A 24,401-nucleotide genomic window follows, 5' to 3' on the forward strand; every position below is an offset into this window, starting at 1 on the left:
CTCTGGCAGGCTCCCGAGAGGCCCTGCACCCCCGGAATGGTAAAAGCCGCCAAGCCAACCCGCCGGCCGGAGCCCTTATTCACAAAGGGGGGGCAAACGGGTATTTTCGCTTCGCTGCACGGCTGGGAATAGGTAGGTACGGTGGGGCACGGAGCCTGGCGGTGGGCGCCCGCAACAGGTAGGCAGTGGGGCGCTTTGGCGCTACTCAGTGTCAACAAGACCCCGCCACTAAGCACTATCCGGGTAGGCCGCCGAACCCAGGGCGGGCGTCCCATGAGCCATGTACCCGGCATCATTAAATGCATTCGATCCAGTTTCTTGAGCACAGACGTCATCAGCCGCCGAGGGAACGTTGGGAAGAGGCACGATAAGGAGGGCGGCGACCGCAACCGACTATGGAGGACCCGTCGCCAGACGACACAGAGGGCAGACGACAGGGAGGCGGAGCAGACGCGCAGGGCGAGACGAGGGAGGGGGAGCAGGCGACTTTGCGGAGATCAGCAGGAGGATGTACGAAGAGATTAGGAGCAGCAGGGACCCGCGAGGGACCATGTGGAAGACGGCTAGTGCTAGTCCCGGCCGGGAGCGGACGACCCCGGCTAGTCGCCGACCACGACACCCACAAAGAACCCTGCACGCCTGCACACAAAGATCGCAAGGGCAGGGAGACTTGCTCCATTTTACCCATCTCCCAATTGAGGTGTCTGCTTTATTTATGTATTTTGAGCACAGGCAAGGTCCAAGGACACATGTGCATGCACATGTGCGGCAGCGCGCCGGGGCACAGAGTTCCTGTGGGCGGGTGTAGGCTGTGGTCCCGATATAGATCTCTATAGACCAGCCCCTTGGAGTGAAGGCTTCGTAGCCCTCCGGTCTACTAAGGCCGACTGCATGCTAAAGGCTACACGCTCGCACACCACTTGCAGAGTGGCTCTCCCAGGCGCTCACCCCACCCGGAGGCACGCCAGGCCCCGGGCAGCCGGCCGTCACTCGCCTAAGGTAGCGCCTAAGCGGCCTAAGCGGGGGGTGCTTAGGGTGCTTAGGCGCTTAGGCGGCCCTTGTGCCTTGCGAGCGTGGCGGCGTCGTATACAAGTGACTCCGATGGCAATCATGATGGTTGATGCCCCTGCTAGTGTGTCATCGCTCAGAGAGCAGCCTCACGGTCTCCCGCTCTGCTCCCTGCGCCGACTGGGACTCCCAGTTGCCTTGCGCGTCCCCTGGACCCTCTCACCCCCACGAGAACATACAAGCTGCGTCCTCACTACACGTACACGCACACCACCAGCGCATTGCAACCCGTGAGCACCACTCAAACCACCGGTCCGCCCCAGCCGGGAAGGCGAGCAGCGCTCGCCCGATGCTTGTCCCGGGTGGTGTGTCGTCTTACGAGGCCGCCTAGGCTCCCACCCCGGCCCCGCCTCACCTCGCAGCGCGCGTGCGGCTCCGGGCGGCGAGGTACTGCGCCGACTGCATCTCGTTGAGGCGCGAGATGGCGCGCCGGAAGGCAAAGGTCTCGTCCTCCCCCGTGAAGAGCGAGTCTCCGCCCGTGAAGAGCGCCTAGCGGCGAGGCGGCGTCTGAGCTCGCGCAAGAGGGCAGGGGCTCGAAGCGCCGTCGTGCGAGTGCGTGCGAGTGCGAGGGCACCTTGCGCGAGTCGGCCGCCACGGCGCCCGTCTTGAGGAGGCCCTGGTAGTTTGTCTCGAGCGAGTTTGCCGTCACGCCTCGCGGGTTGAGCTCGGCGGCCTTGCCCGCCTCGCCCTCGAACTCGACGCCCTCGAGCAAGCTCGCGCGCGCCTGTGCGATCACGCCGGCGCCCGCCGCGCCCGAGAAGAGCTCGCCTGGCAAGGCGGGGGGGGGCGGAGCGGAGGTGTCAAGGGGCGGGTTGGGGCGGCTGGTAAAGGGGCGGGTTGGGGCGGCTGGTAAGGGGGGGGGGGGGGGGGGTCACCGATTGGGACGGCGGCGGAGGCGACGAGCCGTGTCTTGTGATTGTAGAGCTGGTCGACCAGCGTGATGAAGCGCCTCGCCTGGTCGCGCTGCCGCAGCGACATCTGCGGCAAGTCGTCGACGCACAGCGTGTGGTAGCGCTGCGCGAGTGCGACGTAGTCTCCCGCCCCGAGCGCGGTGCCGCACAGCCGCTCGAACGAGGCGCGGGCGACGCCGCGGCCAGAGACGAGCCGCATCCTCCTCCCCGCGCCGATCGCGACCTCCTCGTCCGCCGCGGCGCCGCCCGTCAAGTCGACGAAGCAGCGGTCGAGCTGCGCCGCCGGGCTGGGCACCGCGCTGCCGCCCTCGCACGGGCAAAAGTAGGACGGCTGCGGCGCGGCGAGCTGGCCCTCACGGTAGTCGCGCGAGCCTACGCGCGTGCAACGCAAAGTCAGGGGGCAGGCGCGAGGCGGGCTCGAGGCCTCGCGACTGCCGCACGCCGTCCCCCAGCTGGAGCGTGTCGCAGTGCTCCGCCATCGCCTCGGCGAAGCGAGACTGCGGGTGCTCGCGCTGCATCGTCGACGCCGCAAACTCGGCGGGCGTGCGGTTGCAGGTTGCCACGAGGACCCACCCCGCGCCGACGAGCGCCTGGAGCACGCCGCGCAGCACGGTCGCGTCTGCGATGTCCATCATCTGCACCTCGTCGTAGCAGAGCACGCCGACGCTCACCTGCGCCACACACACGCACGTGCACAGCCGGCGTGGGCAGCTAGCGTGAGCACAGCTGGCCTCTCCCCAGGCCCCTCCCGCGCCACTCTGCCGCTGCAAGCGCTCACCGGTCGGCCGACGTCGTCGAGCACGAGCGGCGCCTCTCCGGGGCCGGTGACGCACGCCCCTCCGCTCACGACGCCGACCCGCGCCTCGACAATCTCGGCCGAGATGCTCCGCATCGCCTTCGCTCGCGGGCGGCGGGAGGCGTGACGGGCGGCGGGAGGCGCGAGGGCGGCGCCTCGCCGGGGAGAGGCGGGGAGAGGCGGAGGGAGAGGCGGAGGGAGAGGCGCGGAGAGGCGGAGGGAGAGGCGTGGAGAGGCGGGGGGAGGCGCTGAGAGGCGGAGGGAAGAGGCGTGGAGAGGCGGAGGGAGGCGCGGAGAGGCGGGGGAGAGGCGGGGGCGGAGACGGCGCCTCAGCAAAGGACTCGCCCGCGTGCGATACCTCGCTGCCGCGCTCGTTCACGAAGCGGTCCACGAGCAGCTCCATCACGCTGCGCACCGTCGCCCCCCCGCCCCCCGCCCCCCACGCCTGCCCCCACCCCGCCTCGGAGGCAGGCTGCTGCTGCGCGCGCGACGTCACAGACAGGGCCTCGTCCTCGCCGCACCACTCCTCCGACCGACGAGTGCTACCGGCGGCCTGCGCCGCCGCCTCCGCCGCACGCATCTCGGCGACGAGCGCCTGCGGCTCGGCGGCCGCGGCTCGGGGGGCGAGGCAGCATGCATGGGGTAGAGTAGGGGAGGGGAGCGGGGTGCAGGCGGGCTGTGGCGGGGTGCAGGCGGGCTGTGGCGGGGGTGCAGGCGGGCTGTGGCGGGGGTGCAGGCGGGCTGTGGCGCTCGCGGCCGTGGCTCGATGGGTAGCGCGCCTCGGTGTGGGCGTGCAGCCTGCGGTGGCACTCGATCATGAAGGCGTTGTGGTGCACGCGCCGCAGCGAGAGAGGGCAGCCCCCGTCAGCGAGTGCGTCCGCCTGCAGCGCCGACGCGAGCAGGTCGAGCAGCAACGTCTTTCCGCTGCCGACGTTGCCATGGATGAAGAGGCCTCGCGGCGCGGGCGGCCGCTCGGGCGGCGGCGGAGCGCCCGGCGGGAGGCGGTGCGCGGGCCAGCGCTGCGAAGGACTCTCTGCCCGCTGCGCCGCCTCCGCCGCGCCGGCTGCAGACCCGAGGCCCGTCCGCCAGAACGGGTGCGCCAGCTCCTCGCTCGAGAGGGGCTGGTGTGAGCCCGCGTTGGCCTCGCCGAGCGCGGCGGGCACGTCGTAGTCGCGGTAGGGCGCGCCGCTGTCTTCGTGCGCCTGCGCCTGCGCCACCCGCAGCTTCAGGTGCGGCGACTCCCGCTCGACGATGCCGCCGCCGCCTCCCGCCTCGGACGCAGAGGCGGTGGCAGGGCCGTGCGCTCCGCTGCTGCACGAGCCACCGCCTCCGCTGCCGCAGCCTCCGCTGCTACAGCCCTGCACCGCCGCCGGCGACGCCGGCACCAGGGCCGCACCGCCCGTGACCGCGTCGCGGATTGCATTCAGAGCTTTGCGCCACGCCGGTGCGTTTGCAGCCTCCCTCGCGCGAGCCTCCTCTGCCGCGTCCGCCTCGGCCTGGAGCCTGGCGCAAGTCCGGCGCCAGTCCGCCAGCTCCGCGGCATAGTGCTGCGAGGCCTCCCTGTGCGCGTTCACCCGGCTCCTCAGATCCTCCAGCGCGTAGCACAGGTCTCGCTGCGCCGGGTCACTATTTAGACCGGACGTGAGCAGAGTGTCGTACGCCTCTGGCAGCGAGAGCTGCGCAGATACGGCGGTGGAAGCTGTCTCAGCGGCGCTCGCCGACGCGCAGGATCGCGCGCGGAGGCAGCGAACGCTGCGGGCGAAAGAGAGCCGGGAGAGCATCGCCAGCGGCCGAAAGCTGCCGAAGGCCATTCTCAACCCTGTGGGTTCCCTGCGGGTCTGCTGCGGGTAAAGTGCGACTATCCCCTTCCGGGACCAACCACGCCCCCCCCCCCCCCCCTCCCCCATGCACTGTTTGTGATTTGGGTGTCAAACGCTGAGAGGACCTGTTTCGGAGCTCACAGACCTCAGAGAGCTCAGTCCGCACCCGGCTCGGCAGCTGCACGCTCGCAGCCCCCGCCGCGCTCTCAGAGCTCGCTCGACGCGATCTCGAGCCGCGAGGAGACCAGCATCTTTCCAAACACCTCGTAGAGGGAGAGGGTGAGGGCGGCGAGCGGCGCGAGGAAGGCGACGCGCGGGAGGACGCCCTTCATCAGCGTGGCCGCGCCCTCATCGGCGATGATCGACTTCATCACGCCGATGATCCCGCCGCTCGCGCCGCCGGTCATCAGGCGCGTCTTCACCACGTCGATCGGAGTCATGATGACGGCGGCAGTCATGCCCGCGGCGGCGCCGAGCATGAGGTTCTCCTGGCCCTCAGGCGTGCGGCCAGTAAAGAGCTTGTACGCCTTCTTCGCCTGCGCGAAGAACATGAAGGAGAGCGCGTTCCACGGCACATCCCGCGAGACGGTCGCGAAGTAGCCCTTGTAGAAGCCGGCGATGCCGTCCGTCGCAAAGCACTTTGAGACGCCGACCAGCGCGTTGGGGTAGATGTCCGCCTGCACGCGCTGCTTGATCACCTCCTGCGGCACCCGGATCACCGACGCGGCGATCGCGCCGATCGCTCCGCACGAGAGCTCGGCGAAGCTGCCCTTCATGCCGGCGGCGGCAAAGCGCTCCTTTGCCCACTCAAAGGCGGCAAACTGGGTGGCGCCCGCCGGGAAGGCGAGGAAGAACTGCGGTGCCACGCCCTTGGCGAACGTCTCGGCGTTGAGCGTGACCGCCACCCCCTTGGCCTGCAGCCGTGTGCGCAGGACGTCGATCGGGTGCAGCATCGTCTGCGCGACACCGCGGGCGCCGGCGCCGGCGATGAGGCGTTCGCTAAAGAGCATCTGCGACTTCCAGTCGTCGGACTTGCTCTTGACGGCCGCTTTGCCAGCGGTGGAGGCGGCCGAGAGCAGTAGGAGCAGGAACCGTGACATATTTATCGGCGAGTGGAATGGAGCTCGCTGGCCGCAGCTGACGAGCAGCAAAAAAAATATGTTTGTTTGCTTTCTTTCTTTTGATACAAGTGGCGGCGTGCCGTCCTCCCATCCCTCCCTTGGGTTGTCTGTTTTCTTTCTTTCTTTCTTACGATACAACCGTCCTCCCATCCCTCCCTTGGTTGTACTTTTAGCTTACTGGGAGAAAAGAGAGAGGGGGTTGTGTTTCTCTAGGCACCTAAGGGCCCTACGCGCGGCGTGAGAGCTCGGAAGCGAGCTTTGCACGGCGATCGAGGATGGCACGGTTCACCCCAAGGGTGGGCACGGCTAGCGCATCACACCCCTCTCCTTAAGATCCCTGTGTGGTGGCGGCGTGCCGTCCCATCCCTCCCTGGGTTGTCTGTTTTCTTTCTTTCTTTCTTTTACGATACAACCGAAGGGGACCTCAGGCTCAGCGCCAACATCATCTGTGGAAGTACAAGTGTTCGAAGAGAGAGTGGACTTGAGCAACGATATGACTTGGCGGCAAATGATCGGAGTGGGCGCACAGAAGAGTCGTCCTTGCGCGAGGAGAGCTCGATAAACTCGAGGGGCTAAAATATGCCGCGAGGAGGGCAGAGCTGCGACGAAAGGCGCAAGAAGCCGCGAGAACAAAAGGGGCCGGCAGGCGGCGGCGGCGTCGCAGAACGAGGCAGAGAGACAGAGGAGAGCGACGCGACAGAGGAGGAAGTGACAAGGGAAAGAACGACGAGAGTGGGACGACCGCGAGGTGGCATGAAGGTTGCAGCGAGAATCAGCGAGGGACTGCGAAGGGAGATAGAAAGAGGCAGACGACCCAAGGGTCAGGGTGGGCGACGGCTAGCACCACACTCCTCTCCTTAAAATCCCTGTGTGGTGGTGGCGTGCCGTCCTCCCATCCCTCCCACCCTCCCTTGGGTTGTCTGTTTTCTTTCTTTGAAGCAGCGCATCTCAGTCGTTCTTCACACGGCCGCATCGCAGAGCAGATTGTGAATGAGCTTGCCTCAGTCTGCGGCGAGGGCGGTCGAGTGCACGGAGCTAAGTGCCTCGCCGTCCTCGCGGGAGTCGCTTAGGCGGCTCCCGTGGTGTACCTGTGCCGTTGGTGCCAGTGCGCGCCAGTCCCGTGCCTAGTGTCGTGCGAGGGAGTTTCTTTGTAAAAAATTCTTTCTTTCTTTCTCTGAGCACTTGGAGCACTTGGAGAGTGCAGTCATCAACCTCACATCCAGGGCCGGGGAGCTAAGAAGCGCACCCAGCGGGCCGGATGATCGGCATCGGGCTACGGGCTAGAGAGCCCTGACCCCCTTTTCACTAATTCTTTGGCACACACTCAACTAGCCGCCCCGACGCCTCGCGCCCCTGCGTTTCGGCGTGCCCGGCCTCCACGGCAGCTTCTTCAGGAGGCGCAGCGGGCCGCCCGAGGCCGCCGTCGCCCGCCCGTGCCCCGTGTCCTGGTCGGCGGCCTCCTCCTCCTCAGGCGGCTGGGCCGTGGGCACATCCCGAGGGCGCTCGCTGGCCTCGGCCCCGCCCGCCTCGCTCTCCCCCGCCTCGCCGGCGTTGTCCGTGCGAGGCTGCTGGCTTCCCGCAATCGCCTCGGACGCAGCGCTGTCGATGGCGAAGGAGGACCCGGCGACCGACGTGCCCAGCGGTGCGCTCTGCACCTCGTCGGGCTGCACTGCTCGTGCGCTGATGGGCTGGTCAGTGTAGAGGTGCAGGCGGAAAGCGGCCTCCTGGCCCGGCTCGAAGGTGCACGCGAGGAGGCAGCACGGCTCGTCCGAGGCGGGCAGCGTGACGCAACAGGTCACTTGCGCGGCGCGAGCAAAGCCGGCCTGCGCCAACACGTCGTCCGGCCCGATGAGATCGACCTGCTGGCTCGCCTTGCTGCCCCGGAGCACAAGGCAGCCGAGCGCCAGCGGCGTAGGCTGGTCGGGGTGCGGCGGAGGAGCGAGCTCCAGCACGATTGTGACCGTGGTCGGCTGGCTGAGCGGCGCCACCTCCCACTGGGGGTTCACCTGCCAGCGGCTGTTGCCCGGGTTGGGCACACCGCCGCTCGATGCGTCCCACTCGCCGGCGAGCGCGGTGTGGCACCACTCGTCCTCCTGCGCCAGGGGGGAAAGCCCAAACTTGACGTCCGCCCAGACAGACAGCTTGAACGCGCCCGTCTCGTTGGGCTCAAAGGTGTACGGTATGACGATGTGCGGCGCCTCCGCGGTGCTCGCCGGCAGCGAGAGGGAGAAGCTCACCTCGCGGGTGTCGGAGATGGGAGAGGCGCCGAGGAGCGAATCCCGGGTGACGGTGAGGAGCCGCCGGCGCCCATCGCCCCGCAGCACACACACGCCGATGGAGAGGTAGTCTCTTTGCCCGATCGAGCCGAGGAGAGGCGGCTGGGTGATGGCGATGAAGACCCGAGCGGCGCAGGGGAGTTGCAGTACGTACTGCGGGTTCCGCCGCCAGGAGCAGAGGTAGTTGAGGCAGCCGCCCGCGCTGCCGGCATCCCACTCCCCAAACACGACCGCGCGAGGAGTGCTGCGGCTAAAGGTACGGCACGCGTGGGCGCGATCAAAGACGCGCACAAAGTCCTCGAGGCTGAGCCAAAAGACGCCCGACTCGTCCTCCGCCACTGCGGCGCCGGCGTGCTCGCTGCCGCTCTCTTGCAGCCCCAGCAGCGGCGACGTGTCGCCACCTTCGAACCACTCTGGGGCGCCCGCTCGCCACTTTCCTCGCCAGCGTGGCTCCAGGAACGGGTTGCGCAGGCAGACCAAGCGCAGGCCCGAGAGCTCGACGAGCTCGAGAATGACGTAGGTCGACTGCGTGCGGACGCCGAGGCGCTGCGCCTCCACGGCGCGGTCGGCGCCGGCCAGCTGTTGGCAGCCGAGCAGCGCACCGCGATCCCTGATCTCAATCAGCTCCTCCCAGACGGCGCTCGCCTCGCCATCATCACCCAGCTCAATCTTTTGGGAGCAGCCGCCCGTAAAGTCTACGAGCATCTCCGTCACGCGGCCGGTGCGCAAGGCGGCGTACGACCCGTGGTGCCGCGCGTAAGCTTTGATGAGCAGAGCTAGCGAAAGCTGCCGCGCGTCTGCGCACCCGCCAGAGACGAGCCGGCCGCTGGCGACGGGCAGCCGATCGTCGGTGAGGATGGTATGCCAGCTGTCCCAGTGCCAGACACGGACTGCGAGGACGCCGCGCTTACCATGCACCCCCGGCACGAAGCACCGCTGCAGCAGCGTCGGGGACTGGGCAAGCATCGCGAGCGCGCCAAGGATCCAGCTTCCAGCGCTCGGCCCCGGAGGGGCGCCTCCGGCTCGCTCATGCAACTCCGGGTGGAGCAGCGTCGTGACGCCGGCCGCCTCCACCGGAGACGGCTCCTCCGTGACTTGGCGTGGCCTCCTCCACTCGACCTCCCGCCCAGCCTTGCCCGCAGCAGACCCCGTCAGAAGGCTGTGAAAGGCGTCATCCTCGAATTGCGCAGCTTGAAGCTTCTGGAGCAGCGCCTCACCCTCTGACACCCCGCTCTGGCCGACGTTGCCAAATCCGTAGCCCCTTGCGCTCGAGATGCCTGTGGCCATCCCCTGAATTTCGACAGCGGCGGAGGGTGCCGGGGTGCTCGTGCTCTGCTGCTGCTGCTCCTGCTCCTGCTCCCCTCCGGCCGTGGGGTCAGGCAGCGGCGATCCGTCCTTTGGGAGGCACGCGAGGGAGAGGGGATAGTTTGAGCGAATCTCGAGAGCAAAAGCGGCCTCGCTCCCTGGCGAGTCGGTGCACGGGACCAGTATGTAGTCCTGTTTGAGCCGCTCCAGCTTGAGGACAACGTCTACCCTCTCCTCTCCCGAGGTAAAGGGGATGGGGTGAATGCCCTGAATTGCGGAGTAGCCGTGCGTGCCGCCGGGGGTGCCGAGGGTGCGGCGAGCGACCGCAGGCTCGTCGGCACTGAGGAGGACGAACCCAACCGCGTGAACCCCTGCCCCCGGGTGTAGGGGCGACTGCGCAAGTGTCACCCGCAGCTCCTGCTGCCGGTTGGAGATGCGGAGGCGCAGCTGTGGGTTATCAAAGAAGCTGGAGTGCTTTGGCGAGCCACCCGCTGTGCGCCCGCGCCAGACGCCGACGTAGCCGACTCGGTGCTTGCAGAGGACAGGGCCGGTGGGGGCCATCCACCGTAAGGAGCCGCCGCAACGTCTTTTGGGCGTCTGCGCGTGCAGCTCCCGCACACGAGCGTTCCGCGCGTTATGATGTCACGCGGCACTATCGACAACACTCTCCTGTATTTATCTGTGTGTAGGTGTATTATTGGCAAATCAAGACACGGAAGCTCGATTTTTTCTCTTTACTTCGTTCCGGGTAGTGGCCTTCGAGAAGTGGCCTTCGTCGCTCACGATGCGCTCCCTCTCTCAGGGTCGCTCCCTCTCTCCTGCTATTCTCCTGCTGCTATCGCCATCGCGCGCCTGCTGCAAGAGGGTTGTCGTCGTCGGCGCCGGCTGGGGCGGCCTCTCTGCTGCGCACCACCTCTCCAAAACTCCTGGCACCGAGGTGACGGTCGTGGACGCTGCCCCGAGGCCCGGTGGCCTCGTCGCCGACTCGTGGAAGACGCCGGGTGGCCGCAGCGCCGAGGCTGGCCAGCATGGCTTTTGGGACGAGTACGGCAACATTTACAAGCTGATGGACGACATTGGCCTTGACCGTGACGCCGTCCTAACCGGATACGCCGAGCAGGGGCAGTACTCGCCGAGCGGCCTCGAGGCGGTGTGGCCGGTCTACCGCGACTCGAGGCCGTTTGGCGAGTCCGGACCCTTTGCTGGTGGGCTGCCGACCGGACTCGGCCAGGCGCTGTACACGCGCTTTCAGAACCTGTCGCCGCTCGACCGCGCGACTGCCGCTCCGCTCGTGCTCGCCTTCTCCGAGTTTGACGACTCGCCCGAAGCGTGGGCAAAGTACGACAAGATCTCGTTTCGTGACCTGTGCACCAAGCTCGGCGTCTCGCGCCGCATGTACAAGGAGGCCTTCGAGCCGATGATCCTGACCGGCCTCTTTGCTCCGGGCGAAGAGTGCTCCGCGGCGGCAGCTCTCGGCATGGCCTACTTCTTCGTGCTCAAGCACCAGACGAGCTTCGACGTTCGGTGGTGCAAGGGCAACATCGGCGAGATGATCTTCCAGCCGTGGGTCGAGCAGATGAAGGAGCGCGGCGTCCAGTTCCTCCCCTCCACGCGGGTTACCGACTTCGAGTGCGGCTCGGACGGCCGCATCGAGTGCGTCGTCTGCAGGACGACCGGCGGCAGCCCGCTGGTGCCGGGAGGCACGCCGACCGACGACGCGAGCGGCGCGCCGGCCGACTCGAAGGTGCGGGTGGAGGCGGACGACGTGGTGCTCGCTGTCGGCGCCGCGGCGCTCAACGGGATGGTTCGCGGCTCGCGCGCCCTGTCTCAGCACGCGGAGTGGCGGCGGTACGCCAACCTGCGCGGGCTGAGCGTGCTCGCGACGCGACTCTTCCTCGACCGCGAGGTGCCGACGCAGCACACGGCCAACGCGTGCTGGGGCTTCGACGAGGGCGTGGGGATGACCTGGTTCGACATCAAGAAGCTGCACGCGCCCGCATTGGACGGTGAGCCCGGCTCGGTGATCGAGGTCGACTACTACCACGCCAACTCGCTGCTGCTGCTGAGCGACGAGGAGATCGTGGCCAAGGCCAAGGCAGACCTCGACACGATGCTCGGCGAGCCGTGCCGCGCGGCGAGCGTCGCCGACCGCGCCGTCGTCAAGCTGCCGAACGCGGTCAATTGGTACTTTCCGGGCTCGTACGACTCGATGCCGGACCTCGCCTCGTCGTCCATCCCCAACGCCTACTTTGTCGGCGACCTCGTGCGCACCCGCCACGGGTCGTGGTCGCAGGAGAAGGCGTACGTGACGGGGCTGCAGGCGGCCAACGTCATCGCCGGGCGCGAGCCGGACGCTGGCGTGGTCCCGCTCAAGCCAGACGAGCCGCACGTCGCGGCGGGCAGGTCGGCGGTGAGCCTCGCAAGGACTGTGCTGGGAGGCGGCGACGCGGCGCGCGGGCCCTCTCTGGTCGACTTTTTATGGTGAACCTGAAGAGGGTGCGTCGTCCGTCGCGAGGGGTGTGTCGGTCCGGTGTGTAACTCCTTGGTCCCTCGCATGCGTCTTGCGACTAGGTCCAGCCCTGGGTGAGCCAGATCTGACGTTTGACATCGCGTCAGATCCGTGTTTTCTCGTCTTGCGGTACATCTCTCCGCTCGCCACCTCACGCTCCGCCGTCCGGCCATGGATGGTTCGAAGGAACTCCCCGAGGTCCATCGAACCATCCAACTCCGGTCACCGGGTCTGAACGCGCTCACAGCCTCAGGCCACAGCAGCAGTCTGCTGCGGCCCCAATACGCAAGTTAATGACCAGCATTGCTGCCGGGGGCATTCGAGCCGCCACAGCCGGTGTGCGGCTGTGCACTGCCACCTGCCCGCGGCTACGCACATGTGCGCTCGCATTGGATGAGCCCTGCTGATGGACCTGCGTGCTGCGTCGCCTAGCTGCACGAGAGCAATGCGGCAGGCGGCGGCCGTGGCATACACTGCGAGCACACTTGGTGCAGCTGCGAGGTGCAGCAAGAGCACGTCGTTCCTGCCTCTGATGCCACTCTCGCGGCTTGTAGCGCGTCACTCGCGCATGCTCTCCAGGAGCTATGGCGGGGGCGCGGGGGCTGTAGCCTGTGTTTGGCCGGTTCTGACCCGTTTACTATCAGTACCATGCCTGGGCCACAAGAATCGCACACGGGGAGCGACTCAGGGACCCAGTAAGCCGCGGAATCGCCAAATGTCACAACCCGGCTCACCCAGGGCTGGACCTAGTCTTGCGTGTGTTTGTCGTGCATCCACTTACTTATAATACGAGTAATTGAAATCTCTAGTCTTTTTTAGAGATTGAGAGCTTAAAGATTTGAAAGACTCCACTCGGGTCTACAGTGCTACCCAGAGATTTGAGACCAGAGATTTGAGATTTGAGACCTCAGTCACTCAGCCTCCGGTGGGAGACTTTGGGATTAGAGACCAGAGACTTGGAGAATGAGATTTCCCACACCAAAAGGAATCTGCGGTCGAGTTCGCTCGAGATTCAAGATTTGAGACTGAAGATTTGGACGGCTTCCAACCTAGAGATTTGAGAGCTGAGATTTGGAGATTTGCGGCGTGAATACTGAGACAAGAGCCTCGAAGCTTCTAGAAGGGTTGGGCGGGTTTGACCTGCAGTGAGATTGAGGTCCGAGGTCTGAGATTTGAGATTGAGATTTGAGATTGAGATTTGGGGCCCGGGGAGCCTGCGGCGCCATTTTAATCTGCGCTCCTCTTTATGGCCTGCGGCGCCTGGCTTGAGCTTGGAAGTGTAAACGAGTCCGCCAGGGCGGTCTGCAAACACGGAGCGCGCTGCGCGCGCGGTCTACGCCGAATTAGATGAGAGGGACAGCGCTATCCGCAAAGGCTCGACCAGCTGCGGCGCGGGCTCGTCGGCAAAGGTCGTCCACTCCTTGGCGTACGGTTCAAAGCCGGTGTGCGAGTGGAGCATCTGCGTGTCGAGGCGCCACAGCATCTCGCCCTCAAAGATGATGTCTCGCGACAGCTGGACGTACTTGCGAGTCCGATCCATCGCGCCGTCATACGGCACCTGCTTGCCCTGAGCCAGCCGAGTGACTCCTCGGCATATGAGAGGTTGTGCTGGCGCGGCAATCTGGGCAGCGCTTGCAGTAGAGGAGCCCGCCAAAGCGCCCGTGCGTGCAGTATACGGTTGGACGGACGGGCTCGTCGCTGACCACAAGGCGCACCTTCTGCCCTTGCAAAGCGCAGACGGCGCAGAACTCAAGGGACCAGGTGGAGCGGCGTGGACTTCTCCTGCTCATGGGAGCGCATGGGGTCGAGAAGATCCACGAGAGCGCTGATGCCCGCCTCGCTCTCGATGCTGCTGACGAGGACGTTGATGGTCGTGGACGCGTGCTTTGTTTGCATGTCGGCAGCGATGACCTCTGCGCGATCGGGTGTGTCGACTGGGTAGCGGGCCATGCCGAGGAGAAGCGCGACGATCTCATCCTCACTCTCGAGCGGCCACAGCTTCGTGGAGAACCGCCTCAGGCGGCGGCGAAATGGGCGGCGGCGGCGGCGCAAGCATTGCAAGCGAGCGTGCTGCTTTCAGTCTCAATCTCAAATCTCGAGTCACGCTGCCCTAAACGAGTAGATTTCGGTCTGCCGAAATGATGTTTTTCGAACGAAGCGAGATAAAGGCGTTGGAAGGTTGAGGAAGTTCACAGCATTCTGCATCGAAAACGGAATCTCTCTTGCTTGCAGTCTCAGTCTCTCCCACCCCTCATCGAAATCTCAAACTCCCAAAGCGAAAAGGAATCTTAGCCATTTGAGATCTCACGCGTTTCCTCTAGAAACTCACACCGAGCGACGGGAAGACTGAGATTTCGTGGCTGAAGTCTCGACGAAGATTTGGGAGATCTCAAGGGCGGGACTAGAGACTGAGATCTGCCCTGAAATCTTCAGGTCTCACTCCTCTCAATCTCTAAGAAAGACTAGAGATTTCGATGACTGTATAATACTGCACAATGTCGAAAAGGCGTGGTCGAGTTCTTGCATAATGTGATCTCGGCACTCGAGAGCGCTACATAAATGTGTGCCGGAGAGACGTTCAGGAAGGGATCATGACCCGCGCCGGCCGTGTGTGCTCGCGGAGCCAGGCTCTGCGTCGCTCCTCTTCTGCCCGCTGCCTCGCCTCTCGCCACTTGCGTCGCATCCGCTCTGTTGCGTCCAGCGGCGCCGAGCCGAGCCTCCGCAGGCCCTGCCCGAGCGGATCTCGCCGCCAGGCCCGGTCGAGTGCGGCGGCTCCACTCGCAAGCGCCACGCCAGCAGCGACGGCAGCCTGCTGGGACACTGAGAACCTGGGCCGAAGGAGAGGCCGGTAAGCCATCCCGCCAGGAAAGTAGGAGGTCTTGATCTGCCGCACCGCCGCGAAGCTGGCGCCGCCCGCGGCAGAGCCGACCAGCACGCCGGCTGCGAGCTGCTCATTGCTCGAGCGTTGCGCGCGCGAAGCGGCGACGGTCGTGAGGACGAGCGAGAGCATATGTCTCTCTCTCGCTGCTGGCTGCGAGGAGAGGCACACGCACCGCACTCGGCGTCCTTGTTGTTTACGAGACCTCGAAGAGGAACCGCTCGGAGGTGAGGGGAGGCGTAGCCTGTGGGGTGGGAGGGGCCTCCACTCGTTGCTGGAAAGAAAAGAAAGGTAACAAAACATGCCCACCACACAGGATTTTAAGGAGAGGAGTGTGCTGTTAGCCGTCGCCCACCTGCCCCTGGGGGCAAATTCTTTTTCATCTCAGCGTCGCAATACGCGGCTTCGATGTCGGCTCGTGCAGCTTCAGCCATCACTGCGCTCGCCGGGCACCGCGCCGTCCTCATTCCGGCCGCCTCTGACTTCACTCCTCTGGTCTTGATTGGCGGGACGGGCCAGTGGGTCGACTCGTGGACCACGCACGTCTCTGGCTTCCGAGACCGGCCGCTGCTCCTCTATGAGACTGCAGGCCAAGGGAAGGTTGCTCACGACCTCTCCGACATGACCCTCACACGGCACACACGCGACCTGCAGGCCGTGCTGGCCGCCGCGGGCTGGGCAGATCGGCCCGTCGACCTGGCGGGCTTCTCCTTCGGAGGCCGCCTGGCGATGGCGGCAGCCGCCTCGGGCGGGCTGCAGGTGCGCCGCGTCGTCTCCACCGCCGTGGCTTCCCGCCGCACCGCACGCGGACGCTTTGCGCTGCGCGGCTGCCTCGCGTCGCTGCGCTCGGGCGACATGCAGGGCTTTGGCTACCAGATCACGCTCGCCTCGTACTCGTCCTCCTTCCTCGCGGAGCACGAGGCGCGCGTCCCAAAGTGGGTCGACGCGTTGGCACGCGAGTGCACGAGCGAGGGGGTCGGGGCAATCATCGCCGAGACGCTGGCGACAGAGGAGGAGGAGCACCCGCTCCACACAGAGCGCCTCGCCAGCCGGATCGCGTCTGCAGGCGCCGTCGAGGGCGGGCTCATCATCTCGGGCACCGAGGACGCCTTCTCGACGCTGAGCAGTGGCGCCGACCTCGCCCGCGTCGCTGGCTGGGAGCACCTGCCCATCGAGGGCGCGGCGCACGCCGTGCCGCTCGAGAAGCCCCGCGCCTGGAGAGACGCGGTCAAGGGCTTCCTCGCGAAGCCATGACGAGGCGGCGCGGTGCGGCGAGCTCGCCTGCACCTGATCACAGTGACGAGAGAGAGAAATCTTTACTCGATTTTTGTTGTGTTTTATGTTGTGTGTCGTTTGAGTTTTGAGAGAGAGAGAGATCTTCTTTCCCTTGAGTGTTTCTTGTTGTTTTATGTTTGAATCTGTTTGTAAAATCCTGGTGTGGTGCTGGTGTGGCGATCAGCTGTTTTTTCTCTTCTTCGGCAACTTCCGTCTCTCTATTTTGGCTAAAGGCCGAAATAAAAAGAAACGCGGCATCGAGCCGCCCCTCTGTGCGCCGTCCGTCTAAAGGTGAGCGATGGCGGAGGACTCGTCCGATGGCGAGGCACACGACGACGACACATCACACGCCGCCCCGGCCAAGAAGACGCTCGAGGAGCTGATGGCGCAAAAGGAGGGCGAGGACGAGGCGATGCAGCGGTACAAGATGACGCTTCTGAAGCAGGACAGCTTTGAGAAGACCGACGACCCGAGGCATGTTGTGCTGATGGAGATGCGCATCCTCATCGAAGACAGAGATCCCCTCGTCTTCGACCTCGTCTCGCCCAAGAAGGACACGGTGTTTGTCCTCAAAGAGGGATGCAAATACCGGATACAGGTGCGCGCCGCCAGGGTGCAGTCGGCATCCAAGAGGGGAGAAGTTCACCCACTCACCACCCGGACGCCGCGCACGCAGCTCTCGTTCAAAGTTCAGAACGAGATTGTCTCGGGCCTCAAGTACAAGCACGTCGTCAAGCGCGCAATGATGAAGGTCGACACACACTCAGAGATGCTGGGCAGCTACGCGCCGAGCAAGCTCCAGGTGCGCTGTAGGAGAGAGAGAGCCACAGACATTCGCGAGCCGTTCACCGTCCTCGGCCCCCGCCACAGGTGTACCAAGTGTTCTTCCCCAAGCGCGAGTGGGAGGAGGCCCCCTCAGGCGCCATGGCGCGCGGCCAGTACCACGTGAAAACGACCTTTGTGGACGACGATAAGGTGGAGCACCTAAAGTTCAAGTACGACTTCCAGATCAAGTCGGACTGGGAGTGAGGGTTCCACTGCCACGGGCACCGCAGCAGCAGAGGAGGCACGCTGGGGACATGACCGGGCCGAGAGGGATGTAGATATCAGCGTTGTCGGGCAGGACGCTGTAGTCGAGTATTATTCTCGTGTGGTATCGCCGCCCAGTTCTTGCCTCCCGAAATCCCAGCTCCCCCTCCTGGTGCGTGCTTCCGAGCCGCTCCGCGTCTCTTGCTCCTGGCTCTTGCACAAAAATGGGGTGCGCGCAACCTCTCTCGCGGCGGCGCGATGGCAAGGACCAAGGTGTCTTGACGCGCGTGCTGTCCCGTGCTCCCACTACTACTCGAGTAGACCGGACTTTGAACGGGGCAGAGAGCCTCCGCACGCGGCTGATGGTCTAGCAGGCTCCAGGGAAGAGAGCTCACGTCTGCGTATAAAGGGGGTTTCTCAACGAATAAAAAAAATGCGCGCGACTGCCCCTCGCCCCATTTTTTATTCACAGCGTGCCATCAGCCCAAGAACGCTCCTCGCTAAATGCCAGCCGCGAAGAAGCCCACGGCGACCAAGAAGCCAGCTGCCTCCAAGGCCTCGGACCAGCTCGCGCTTCTGGCAAAGGTGCCCTCCCAAGCTCTCGCCTCCCCGCTTCGCAGCACGCCGCCTGCACGCACGCGCCAACGAACGACACAGCGCGCACACCTCCGTCTCTCCTCCAGCTCCCAACGAGCGGCGATGTCCGTTGGGTGTCGCCACCGGAGCAGCCATCGCTGGAGCAGCCATCGTGGCACACCGCTGCCTCCGTGCGCAGGACGTTAGTCAGTGGATCCACAAGGAGTCGGCCGACATCAGCGCGCTGTACAAGAAGATCCCGAAGCCGGCCTCAGGAAACAAGGAGGAGAAGCTCAAGGCCGCCACCGACCCGCAGCTCAAAAAGATGCGCTCGACCCTTCGCGAGTGCCACCGGTGCGCGCGCCGCGCCGCCAAACTTTCCTCTCGTCTGCGGCGCCCGCAGCCCTCAGCCGCACGCCTGCCACGCGGCTTTGCAGGGCCACGACCGACATCAAGGACACGCATGACGCGGCGCTAGCCGACGTGCAGAAGACGACCGAGGATGGGCTGCGACAGCTCCGGGGCGCAGCGGCAGCTTCTGCTGCTGTGATGTCTGACGCCTCGGAGTCGGACGGGGACTTTTGAGACGCTTCTGGGCTCGCTCCGCAGCGCTCAGGGATGGAGGCGTGGGTCGACAACAAAGGGGGGGCAGAGGGGCTTGGAGGGGGCGTTATCCCACCTATGGCAATCAATGGCATCAGCTTGGTCATCGTGAGCAGGGCCGAGAGAGGACGGGACGTCGACGCGATCTCGTCGCGTCGCAGCGCCGAACGGGTGGAGCGTGAGACCGTCTATTGTATATCGCTCCCGAGATCTGGACTGCCTTTTTGGCCTCCTGCTGGATGAAGCGAGGCAGGGGCACGCACGCGCCGGCCGGGGGGCGGACCGCTGTGCACCGCGAGGACAAAACGAAGAGTGACGGGCCAGGTCATTCTGGAGCTTTTTCTCCACACCAAGAGAGACATGCGTGATGCGTCGCAAGCCGCTGTGTTTTGTGCTCACAAAGTGTGTCATAAAGAGACCACAGCCCGACGCGCCCAGAGCGCGCACCAACCTGCAGTAGATGTGCGAACCAGCGCCTACGCCTTTTGTGAGGTGCAGCGGCGCGCGCTGTCTGGTGTCTCTCGCGGGCGCGCGCTCCGCGCGCTGCCTCGTGGGGTGTCTAGCGGGCGCGCTCCGCGCGCTCTGTAATCTAGTGCCTACTCGAGAGGGAGGCCGCGGTGGCGACGGCGATGGGCACGCCAGTCTCTCGGCAAGGCGCCGCTGCGCCTCTAGCTCTACCACGGGTCGGGCAATCAGGACCCCGTCTCCTCCTCCGAATCGACGAGCGGGCACCTTGTCCGAATCGACGAGCGGGCGCGGTCGCGCTGCTCCTGCTGCGACCGGTGCGAACGGGGGTGGGCGGCACTCGTAGGCGCTGACCACTCGTTTTTGCAGGTTGCTTGGGGCGCGCAAGGGACCACGACCGCGCTGGGCGCTGCGTAAAAACCTGTGGCGTGTGGAGGACTGGAGCGTGGAGGTGTGATTTCCCTATGCATGTGCATGTGCATGAACATGTATCTCCTGATGATGAATCATAAAATGAATGTGTCGTGATCACACGCGTGCGCGCGACACCCGACGCCGCACGCCCCCCACGGGAGATCCGCTCTCACTGGCCTGCACTGCACAAGCGCGCTGCACCCTGCACGCTGCAGAGGCTAAATAAATAAATAAAACGGGCAAACTCTGAGACGAGATGGGATTTAGGGACATGTGTCCCCGCCCTGCACGATCTTGGTGTGAGGGATCTTCAATCCGTGTCCCCTCACCCCTCGTCACAACCCGACACGGAAGAGCGGCAAGAGTTGGGGCTGCGGCTACGGCTGCGGCTATGAGAGGGGCCGGGGTTGCAGAGGCTGCACAGTGCACAAATCCACAAAAAGTAAAAGATCGCGGCGGGGCCGGCGGGGATCGCCTCGAGAGCGAGCCTTGTTTTATATTTACACTTTACTCCACTCTGTTTTTGTGTAATATGTGACGGTCTAGACACTAGAGTAGTATAAACGAGTCCAGAAGTGCCAGTGCGCAGTGGTGCTCGAATAGCCCTCCGTTCCCGTCTCCGGGGACCGGCGGCAGGAGGATGGCGTCAGCCCAGCGCCGGGCTGCTCAGAGCTTGGCAAGCCCTTCCAGGACGGCCGCAAGCTTTGTCTTCATGTCGGCCAGCTCGTTGCGCGCCTTTGCCACCACCGCCTCGGGCGCCTTGCCCGCGAAGCCGTCCGACGACAGCCTCGCCTCCAGCTTGCCGATGTCCGCCTCGAGCTTGGTCTGCTGCTTCCCCAGCCGCGCGCGCTCCTTGTCCGCATCGACGAGGTCCGAGATCGGCAGCAGCACCTCGAGCCCGTCGCCCAGGATCAGCCGCACGGCGCCCTCGCCCGCCGCCTGCTCGGCGGCCGCCGCGGCGTCGGAGCCGGCCTCCTCGACGAGGAGCGCGCCCGTCGCCACGCGCGCGAGCACCTCGAGCGCGGCCGCCTCGCTCCGCACCGCCGCGGCGAGGCGCGGCGCCGCGAGCACCGTGGCCGCCACCTTCTTCGCGGGCTCGACGCGGTACTCTGCGCGCGCGTTTCGGATGCCGCGCACCAGCGCCTGCAGCGAGGCGAACTCGGCCTCGGCGGCGGCGTCGCGCGGCAGCTCGCCCGCCTCCTCCATCAGCGGCCAGTCGGCCACCATGATCGACTCGCCCTCGTGCGGCAGCCGCTGCCACAGCTCCTCGGTGATGAAGGGCATGTACGGGTGCAGTAGCCGGAGGCACGTGTCGAGCACGTAGACGAGCGTGCGGCGCGCGTCGGCGGCGGCGCGCGCGTCGGCGGAGGCGATCCGGCCCTTCGAGATCTCGAGGTACCAGTCCGCGTACTCGTCCCACAGGAAGGAGTAGATGGACTGCCCGGCGGGCCCAAAGTCGTAGCTGCTCAGCTGCGCGGTGACGTCGGTGGCGAGGGCGTGCACGCGCGAGACGATGTAGCGCTCGGGCAGGGCGAGGTCGGCGAGGTCGGCCTCCGCCAGCGGGCCGGTCACGGCGAGCGCCTGCCGCTGCTCGGCGGGCAGGTCCGCGAGGCCGATCGTGAGGAAGCGCGCCGTATTCCACAGCTTGTTTGCGAAGTTGCGGTTCGCCTGGATCTTGTCCTCGGAGAGGGGCACGTCCTGCCCCGGCGTGACGCCCGTGACGAGGGAGAGGCGGAGCGCGTCGGTCCCCATCGTGTCGATCGTGTCGAGCGGGTCCACCACGTTGCCCTTGGTCTTGCTCATCTTTTGGCCCTTTGCGTCGCGCACCAGGCCGTGCAGGTAGATGGTGTGGAAGGGCGCCTTGCCGGTGAACTCGAGGCCGAGCATCATCATGCGCGCGACCCAAAAGAAGAGGATGTCGTACCCGGTCTCCATCACCGACGACGGGTAGAAGCGCGCCAGGTCGGAGCCCGCCGGCGCGCCGCCGCCCGTCAGGTCTCCGCCCAGCGCCTGCTGCGGCCAGCCGACGGTCGCGAAGGGCCACAGCCCGGACGAGAACCACGTGTCGAGCACGTCGTCGTCCTGCCGCAGCACCACGCCCGGCCCGAGCTCGGCCTCGGCCCGCTTGCGCGCCTCCTCCTCCGAGCGCGCGCAGTAGTACTTGCCCGGCGCCGAGTCGACGTACCAGACCGGGATGCGGTGGCCCCACCAGAGCTGGCGCGAGACGCACCAGTCTTGGATGTTTTCGAGCCAGTTGAAGTAGACCTTCTCGAAGCGCTCGGGCAGGATCTTGGTCTCGCCCGACCGCACCGCCTCGAGCCCCTTGCCCGCCATCCCCCCCATCTTGACGAACCACTGCGTCGAGACGAGCGGCTCGATGACCTCGCCCGACCGCTGCGAGCGAGGCACCCGCTGCGTGTGCTCCTCCACCTGCGGGCAGCAGGGGCGCGGGGGTCGGAGCCACGAGCCGCGCCGCCGGCCCTCCCTCCCCCGCGCCGCCGCCGGCCCTCCCTCCCCCGCGCGCGCCTTGAGCGCGAGCCCCTCCGCCTCGAGGTCCGCCCACAGCTCCGCACGGCACGCGTACCGGTCGAGGCCGGCGTACTTGCCCGCCGCCTCGTTCATCGTCGCGTCCTTGTTCAGGATGTTGAGGAGGGGCAGGCCGTGCCGCTGGCCGATGGCGTAGTCGTTGACGTCGTGCGCCGGCGTCACCTTGAGCGCCCCCGTCCCGAACTCGCGCTCCACGTAGTCGTCCGCAATGACGGGCACCTCCCGCTGCGTGCCTGGCACGCGGACCAGCTTGCCGACAAACTCCTTGTACCGCTCGTCCTCGGGGTGCACGCAGACGCACGCGTCGCCGAGGATGGTCTCAGGGCGGGTGGTCGCGACGGGGATGGCGCCGGACCCGTCCGCGAGCGGGTAGTCGAAGTAGTACAGCTTCCCTACTCGCGGGGGGCGCGAGGCTGTGGGAGGGGAGGCAGCCTCGCGGCCGGCGGGCGGGGAGCTGGAGAGAGCTGCAGCCTTGCTCCTCGACGTAGTCCACTTCGAGGTCGGAGACGGCGGTGCCGAGCACGGGCGACCAGTTGACCATGTACTCGCCTGAGCGGGCGGCGGAGCCTCTCGTCATGCCCTCGCCGCGCGGGCGAGAGGTGCTGGAGAGGCGATCTGGAGAGGAGATCTGGAGAGGAGATCTGGAGAGGAGAGCTCCGCTCACCCCGGTAGACGAGGCCTCGCTCGTGCAGCGTCACGAACGCCTCCGTCACAGCCTCGCAGAGCTCGGGCTGGAGAGTGAAGCGCTCGCGCGACCAGTCGCACGAGGCACCGAGCCGGCGGATCTGCGCCGTGATCGCGCCGCCGTACTCCTCCTTCCACTCCCACACCTTGTCCAGGAAGCCCTCGCGGCCGAGCGCCACCCGCTCCACCCCCTTCGACTTGAGGTCTCTCTCAACGAGCATCTGCGTGGCGATGCCCGCGTGGTCCGTCCCCGGAAGCCAGAGCGTCGGGTGCCCGCGCATCCGGTGGAAGCGCGCCATGATGTCCTCCAGCGCCACGAACATCGCGTGCCCCATGTGCAGCCGCCCAGTCACGTTCGGAGGCGGCATCGAGACGACAAAGCACTGCTTCCCGTTGTCCGGCGCGGGCTTGAAGTAGCCCTTAGCCTCCCACCACGCGTACAGCCGCTCCTCCACCTCGGCAGGCACGTACTGCTTCGCCATCTCGCCGTCGGACGTGCCCGCACCGCACTCGGCCGTCTCCACCGCCGGCGCCACCATCGCGGGCCCGCCCGCCCGCGTGCCCACGCCGCGCACGGTGGGCGCCGTGGCGACGGCGGCGACGGCCGCTGCGGCGTTGGTGCCACTCGGTGCGTGCACGCCGCAGGTCCGCGTCGCGTGGTCGCACGAGAGATGGACTGCGCTGCCGCGGCTGGGCGCCGCTCTCCCGGCAGCTCGCGCTCCGGGCCGCAGCGCGTGCCGCGCGCCAGCATACGCGGCGCGAGCGGGCGCCGGGGCGAAGGCGGCGTTGACGGTCGAAACGAGGAGACCGAGCGTGCCTGCGCGGAGCATACGTCTCGTCCGACGGAGCATGTCGATGTGCCTCTCGCGCGCGAGGTCAGGGAAAGCTCCGCGAACGTGAACAGCCCGAGCAACCCAAAACGCACAAAAGGAAAAAGAACCTACACACCTCCCAGTCATGACCACCCTTATCCCATGAGGTATAACCTGCGCCCACACTGCCGTATGGTGCAGAAACTGCGACGGGACGTGGGGAGCCTCACACGTACTTCAGCGATCGTGGCGCTAGTTGGGAATCACGCTGATGCGCTGCCGCTGGCCGCCCGACTGCCACACTTTTACGGGATGCACGCCCTGCGAGCGGGGCGGGGTGCGCACTGTCCCTCTGTGTTCGTGTGCGTCGCCCATCTCTCCCTGGAGATGACTGCTCTATTTTTTATTTATTTATGGGACACACACACACACACACACACACACACACACACACACACACACACACACACACACACACACACACACACACACACACACACACACACACACACACACACACACACACACACACACACACACACACACACACACACACACACACACACACACACACACACACACACACACACACACACACACACACCACCCCAGACGCAGAAAGCCTGAGTGAGGAGCCGTGCAGCGCCTAGATGCTAGATATACGCCCTCCGAGCCGGGCGGGTTAGGCCTTTACACGCTTTTCTCTGCAAAGGCTATCTATATTCTTTGCATCATATTCTCTCTGGGCCCTCTATATTCTCGAGAATATTCTCGAATATTGAGAATATTTTGACCTCGCGTAGATCGACGGAGACCAAAAGTCGCTCCAAACGCAAACCCGCTCAGAACCTCCAAAACTTAAAGATTTCAGTCGGCATCGACCCGAAACCTACACTGTTGAGGGGGGAATAGCTGTTTCGAGCTCTCTCGTCAAGACCGTTTTAGACGCCGCACAGCGGCAACGTCAAGAATATTCAAGAATATCTTTGGACTCGAGGTCTACTAAGGTCAAGGGCTGCGGAAAGCTCGTATATTCTTGAGGGAAAAGCCGGCCGGGGCATCTGTATTCTCGAGAATATTCTCGAATATGGAAGTGCGCGGGACCCTCTATATTCTCAAAGATATTCGAGAATATGGTGTAAAGGCCAAGGGCGGGTCTGCCCGTCGGGTTGTCGCCCTATCTATCTCTCCAGGAGACGTCTGCTCTATTTATACTGTTACGGGACAGAGAAAGAGAGCGTATTGTGCCGTATCAAAGTCTGTGGCCTGTGCAGGTGTGAACAGCAGCTCCTGACCACGGCGCCGCAGCCCG

The 24,401-nt window shown here is 65.5% G+C and overlaps 9 protein-coding genes across 9 annotated transcripts; 4 read left to right on the plus strand and 5 right to left on the minus strand.

Annotated features, from left to right (window-relative positions):
- Window positions 1-1,083: 1,083 nt before the first annotated feature.
- Window positions 1,084-4,586, minus strand: EMIHUDRAFT_450035 (ATPase; the record flags this gene model as incomplete). Its single annotated transcript, XM_005780956.1, has 9 exons — window positions 1,084-1,557; window positions 1,643-1,719; window positions 1,944-2,331; window positions 2,420-2,650; window positions 2,758-2,841; window positions 3,272-3,370; window positions 3,612-3,699; window positions 3,847-4,046; window positions 4,182-4,586. 9 exons carry the CDS (start codon window positions 4,584-4,586, stop codon window positions 1,420-1,422), a joined length of 1,710 nt encoding a protein of 569 aa, XP_005781013.1. The 3' UTR covers window positions 1,084-1,419.
- Window positions 4,587-4,801: 215 nt separating this feature from the next.
- EMIHUDRAFT_64238 (S-adenosylmethionine transporter) lies at window positions 4,802-5,605 on the minus strand (the record flags this gene model as incomplete). The annotated part of the gene is made up of 1 exon (XM_005780957.1): window positions 4,802-5,605. The coding sequence occupies one exon, from the start codon at window positions 5,603-5,605 to the stop codon at window positions 4,802-4,804; it is 804 nt and encodes a 267-aa protein (XP_005781014.1).
- A 1,439-nt stretch (window positions 5,606-7,044) lies between these two features.
- EMIHUDRAFT_204520 (hypothetical protein) lies at window positions 7,045-9,858 on the minus strand (the record flags this gene model as incomplete). Its single annotated transcript, XM_005780958.1, has 1 exon — window positions 7,045-9,858. The coding sequence occupies one exon, from the start codon at window positions 9,856-9,858 to the stop codon at window positions 7,045-7,047; it is 2,814 nt and encodes a 937-aa protein (XP_005781015.1).
- A 223-nt stretch (window positions 9,859-10,081) lies between these two features.
- EMIHUDRAFT_64233 (hypothetical protein) lies at window positions 10,082-11,782 on the plus strand (the record flags this gene model as incomplete). The annotated part of the gene is made up of 2 exons (XM_005780959.1): window positions 10,082-10,987; window positions 11,042-11,782. 2 exons carry the CDS (start codon window positions 10,082-10,084, stop codon window positions 11,780-11,782), a joined length of 1,647 nt encoding a protein of 548 aa, XP_005781016.1.
- Window positions 11,783-14,384: 2,602 nt separating this feature from the next.
- On the minus strand, window positions 14,385-14,816 carry EMIHUDRAFT_204523 (hypothetical protein; the record flags this gene model as incomplete). The annotated part of the gene is made up of 1 exon (XM_005780960.1): window positions 14,385-14,816. The coding sequence occupies one exon, from the start codon at window positions 14,814-14,816 to the stop codon at window positions 14,385-14,387; it is 432 nt and encodes a 143-aa protein (XP_005781017.1).
- A 276-nt stretch (window positions 14,817-15,092) lies between these two features.
- Window positions 15,093-15,938, plus strand: EMIHUDRAFT_204524 (hypothetical protein; the record flags this gene model as incomplete). Its single annotated transcript, XM_005780961.1, has 1 exon — window positions 15,093-15,938. The coding sequence occupies one exon, from the start codon at window positions 15,093-15,095 to the stop codon at window positions 15,936-15,938; it is 846 nt and encodes a 281-aa protein (XP_005781018.1).
- A 311-nt stretch (window positions 15,939-16,249) lies between these two features.
- On the plus strand, window positions 16,250-17,126 carry RhoGDI-1 (RhoGDI, GDI for Rho-like GTPase). Its single transcript, XM_005780962.1, has 3 exons — window positions 16,250-16,557; window positions 16,636-16,761; window positions 16,830-17,126. Exons 1-3 carry the CDS (start codon window positions 16,258-16,260, stop codon window positions 16,986-16,988), a joined length of 585 nt encoding a protein of 194 aa, XP_005781019.1. The 5' UTR covers window positions 16,250-16,257; the 3' UTR covers window positions 16,989-17,126.
- A 366-nt stretch (window positions 17,127-17,492) lies between these two features.
- EMIHUDRAFT_100046 (hypothetical protein) lies at window positions 17,493-18,149 on the plus strand (the record flags this gene model as incomplete). Its single annotated transcript, XM_005780963.1, has 3 exons — window positions 17,493-17,573; window positions 17,764-17,918; window positions 18,002-18,149. 3 exons carry the CDS (start codon window positions 17,493-17,495, stop codon window positions 18,147-18,149), a joined length of 384 nt encoding a protein of 127 aa, XP_005781020.1.
- Window positions 18,150-19,712: 1,563 nt separating this feature from the next.
- Window positions 19,713-22,759, minus strand: EMIHUDRAFT_64203 (putative valyl-tRNA synthetase; the record flags this gene model as incomplete). Its single annotated transcript, XM_005780964.1, has 4 exons — window positions 19,713-21,531; window positions 21,625-21,980; window positions 22,078-22,142; window positions 22,258-22,759. The coding sequence occupies 4 exons, from the start codon at window positions 22,757-22,759 to the stop codon at window positions 19,713-19,715; spliced, it is 2,742 nt and encodes a 913-aa protein (XP_005781021.1).
- Between the last annotated feature and the right edge of the window lie 1,642 nt (window positions 22,760-24,401).

This window comes from Emiliania huxleyi (assembly GCF_000372725.1).
Source record: "Emiliania huxleyi CCMP1516 chromosome Unknown EMIHUscaffold_21, whole genome shotgun sequence".
Taxonomy (NCBI): Eukaryota; Haptophyta; order Isochrysidales; family Noelaerhabdaceae; genus Emiliania; species Emiliania huxleyi.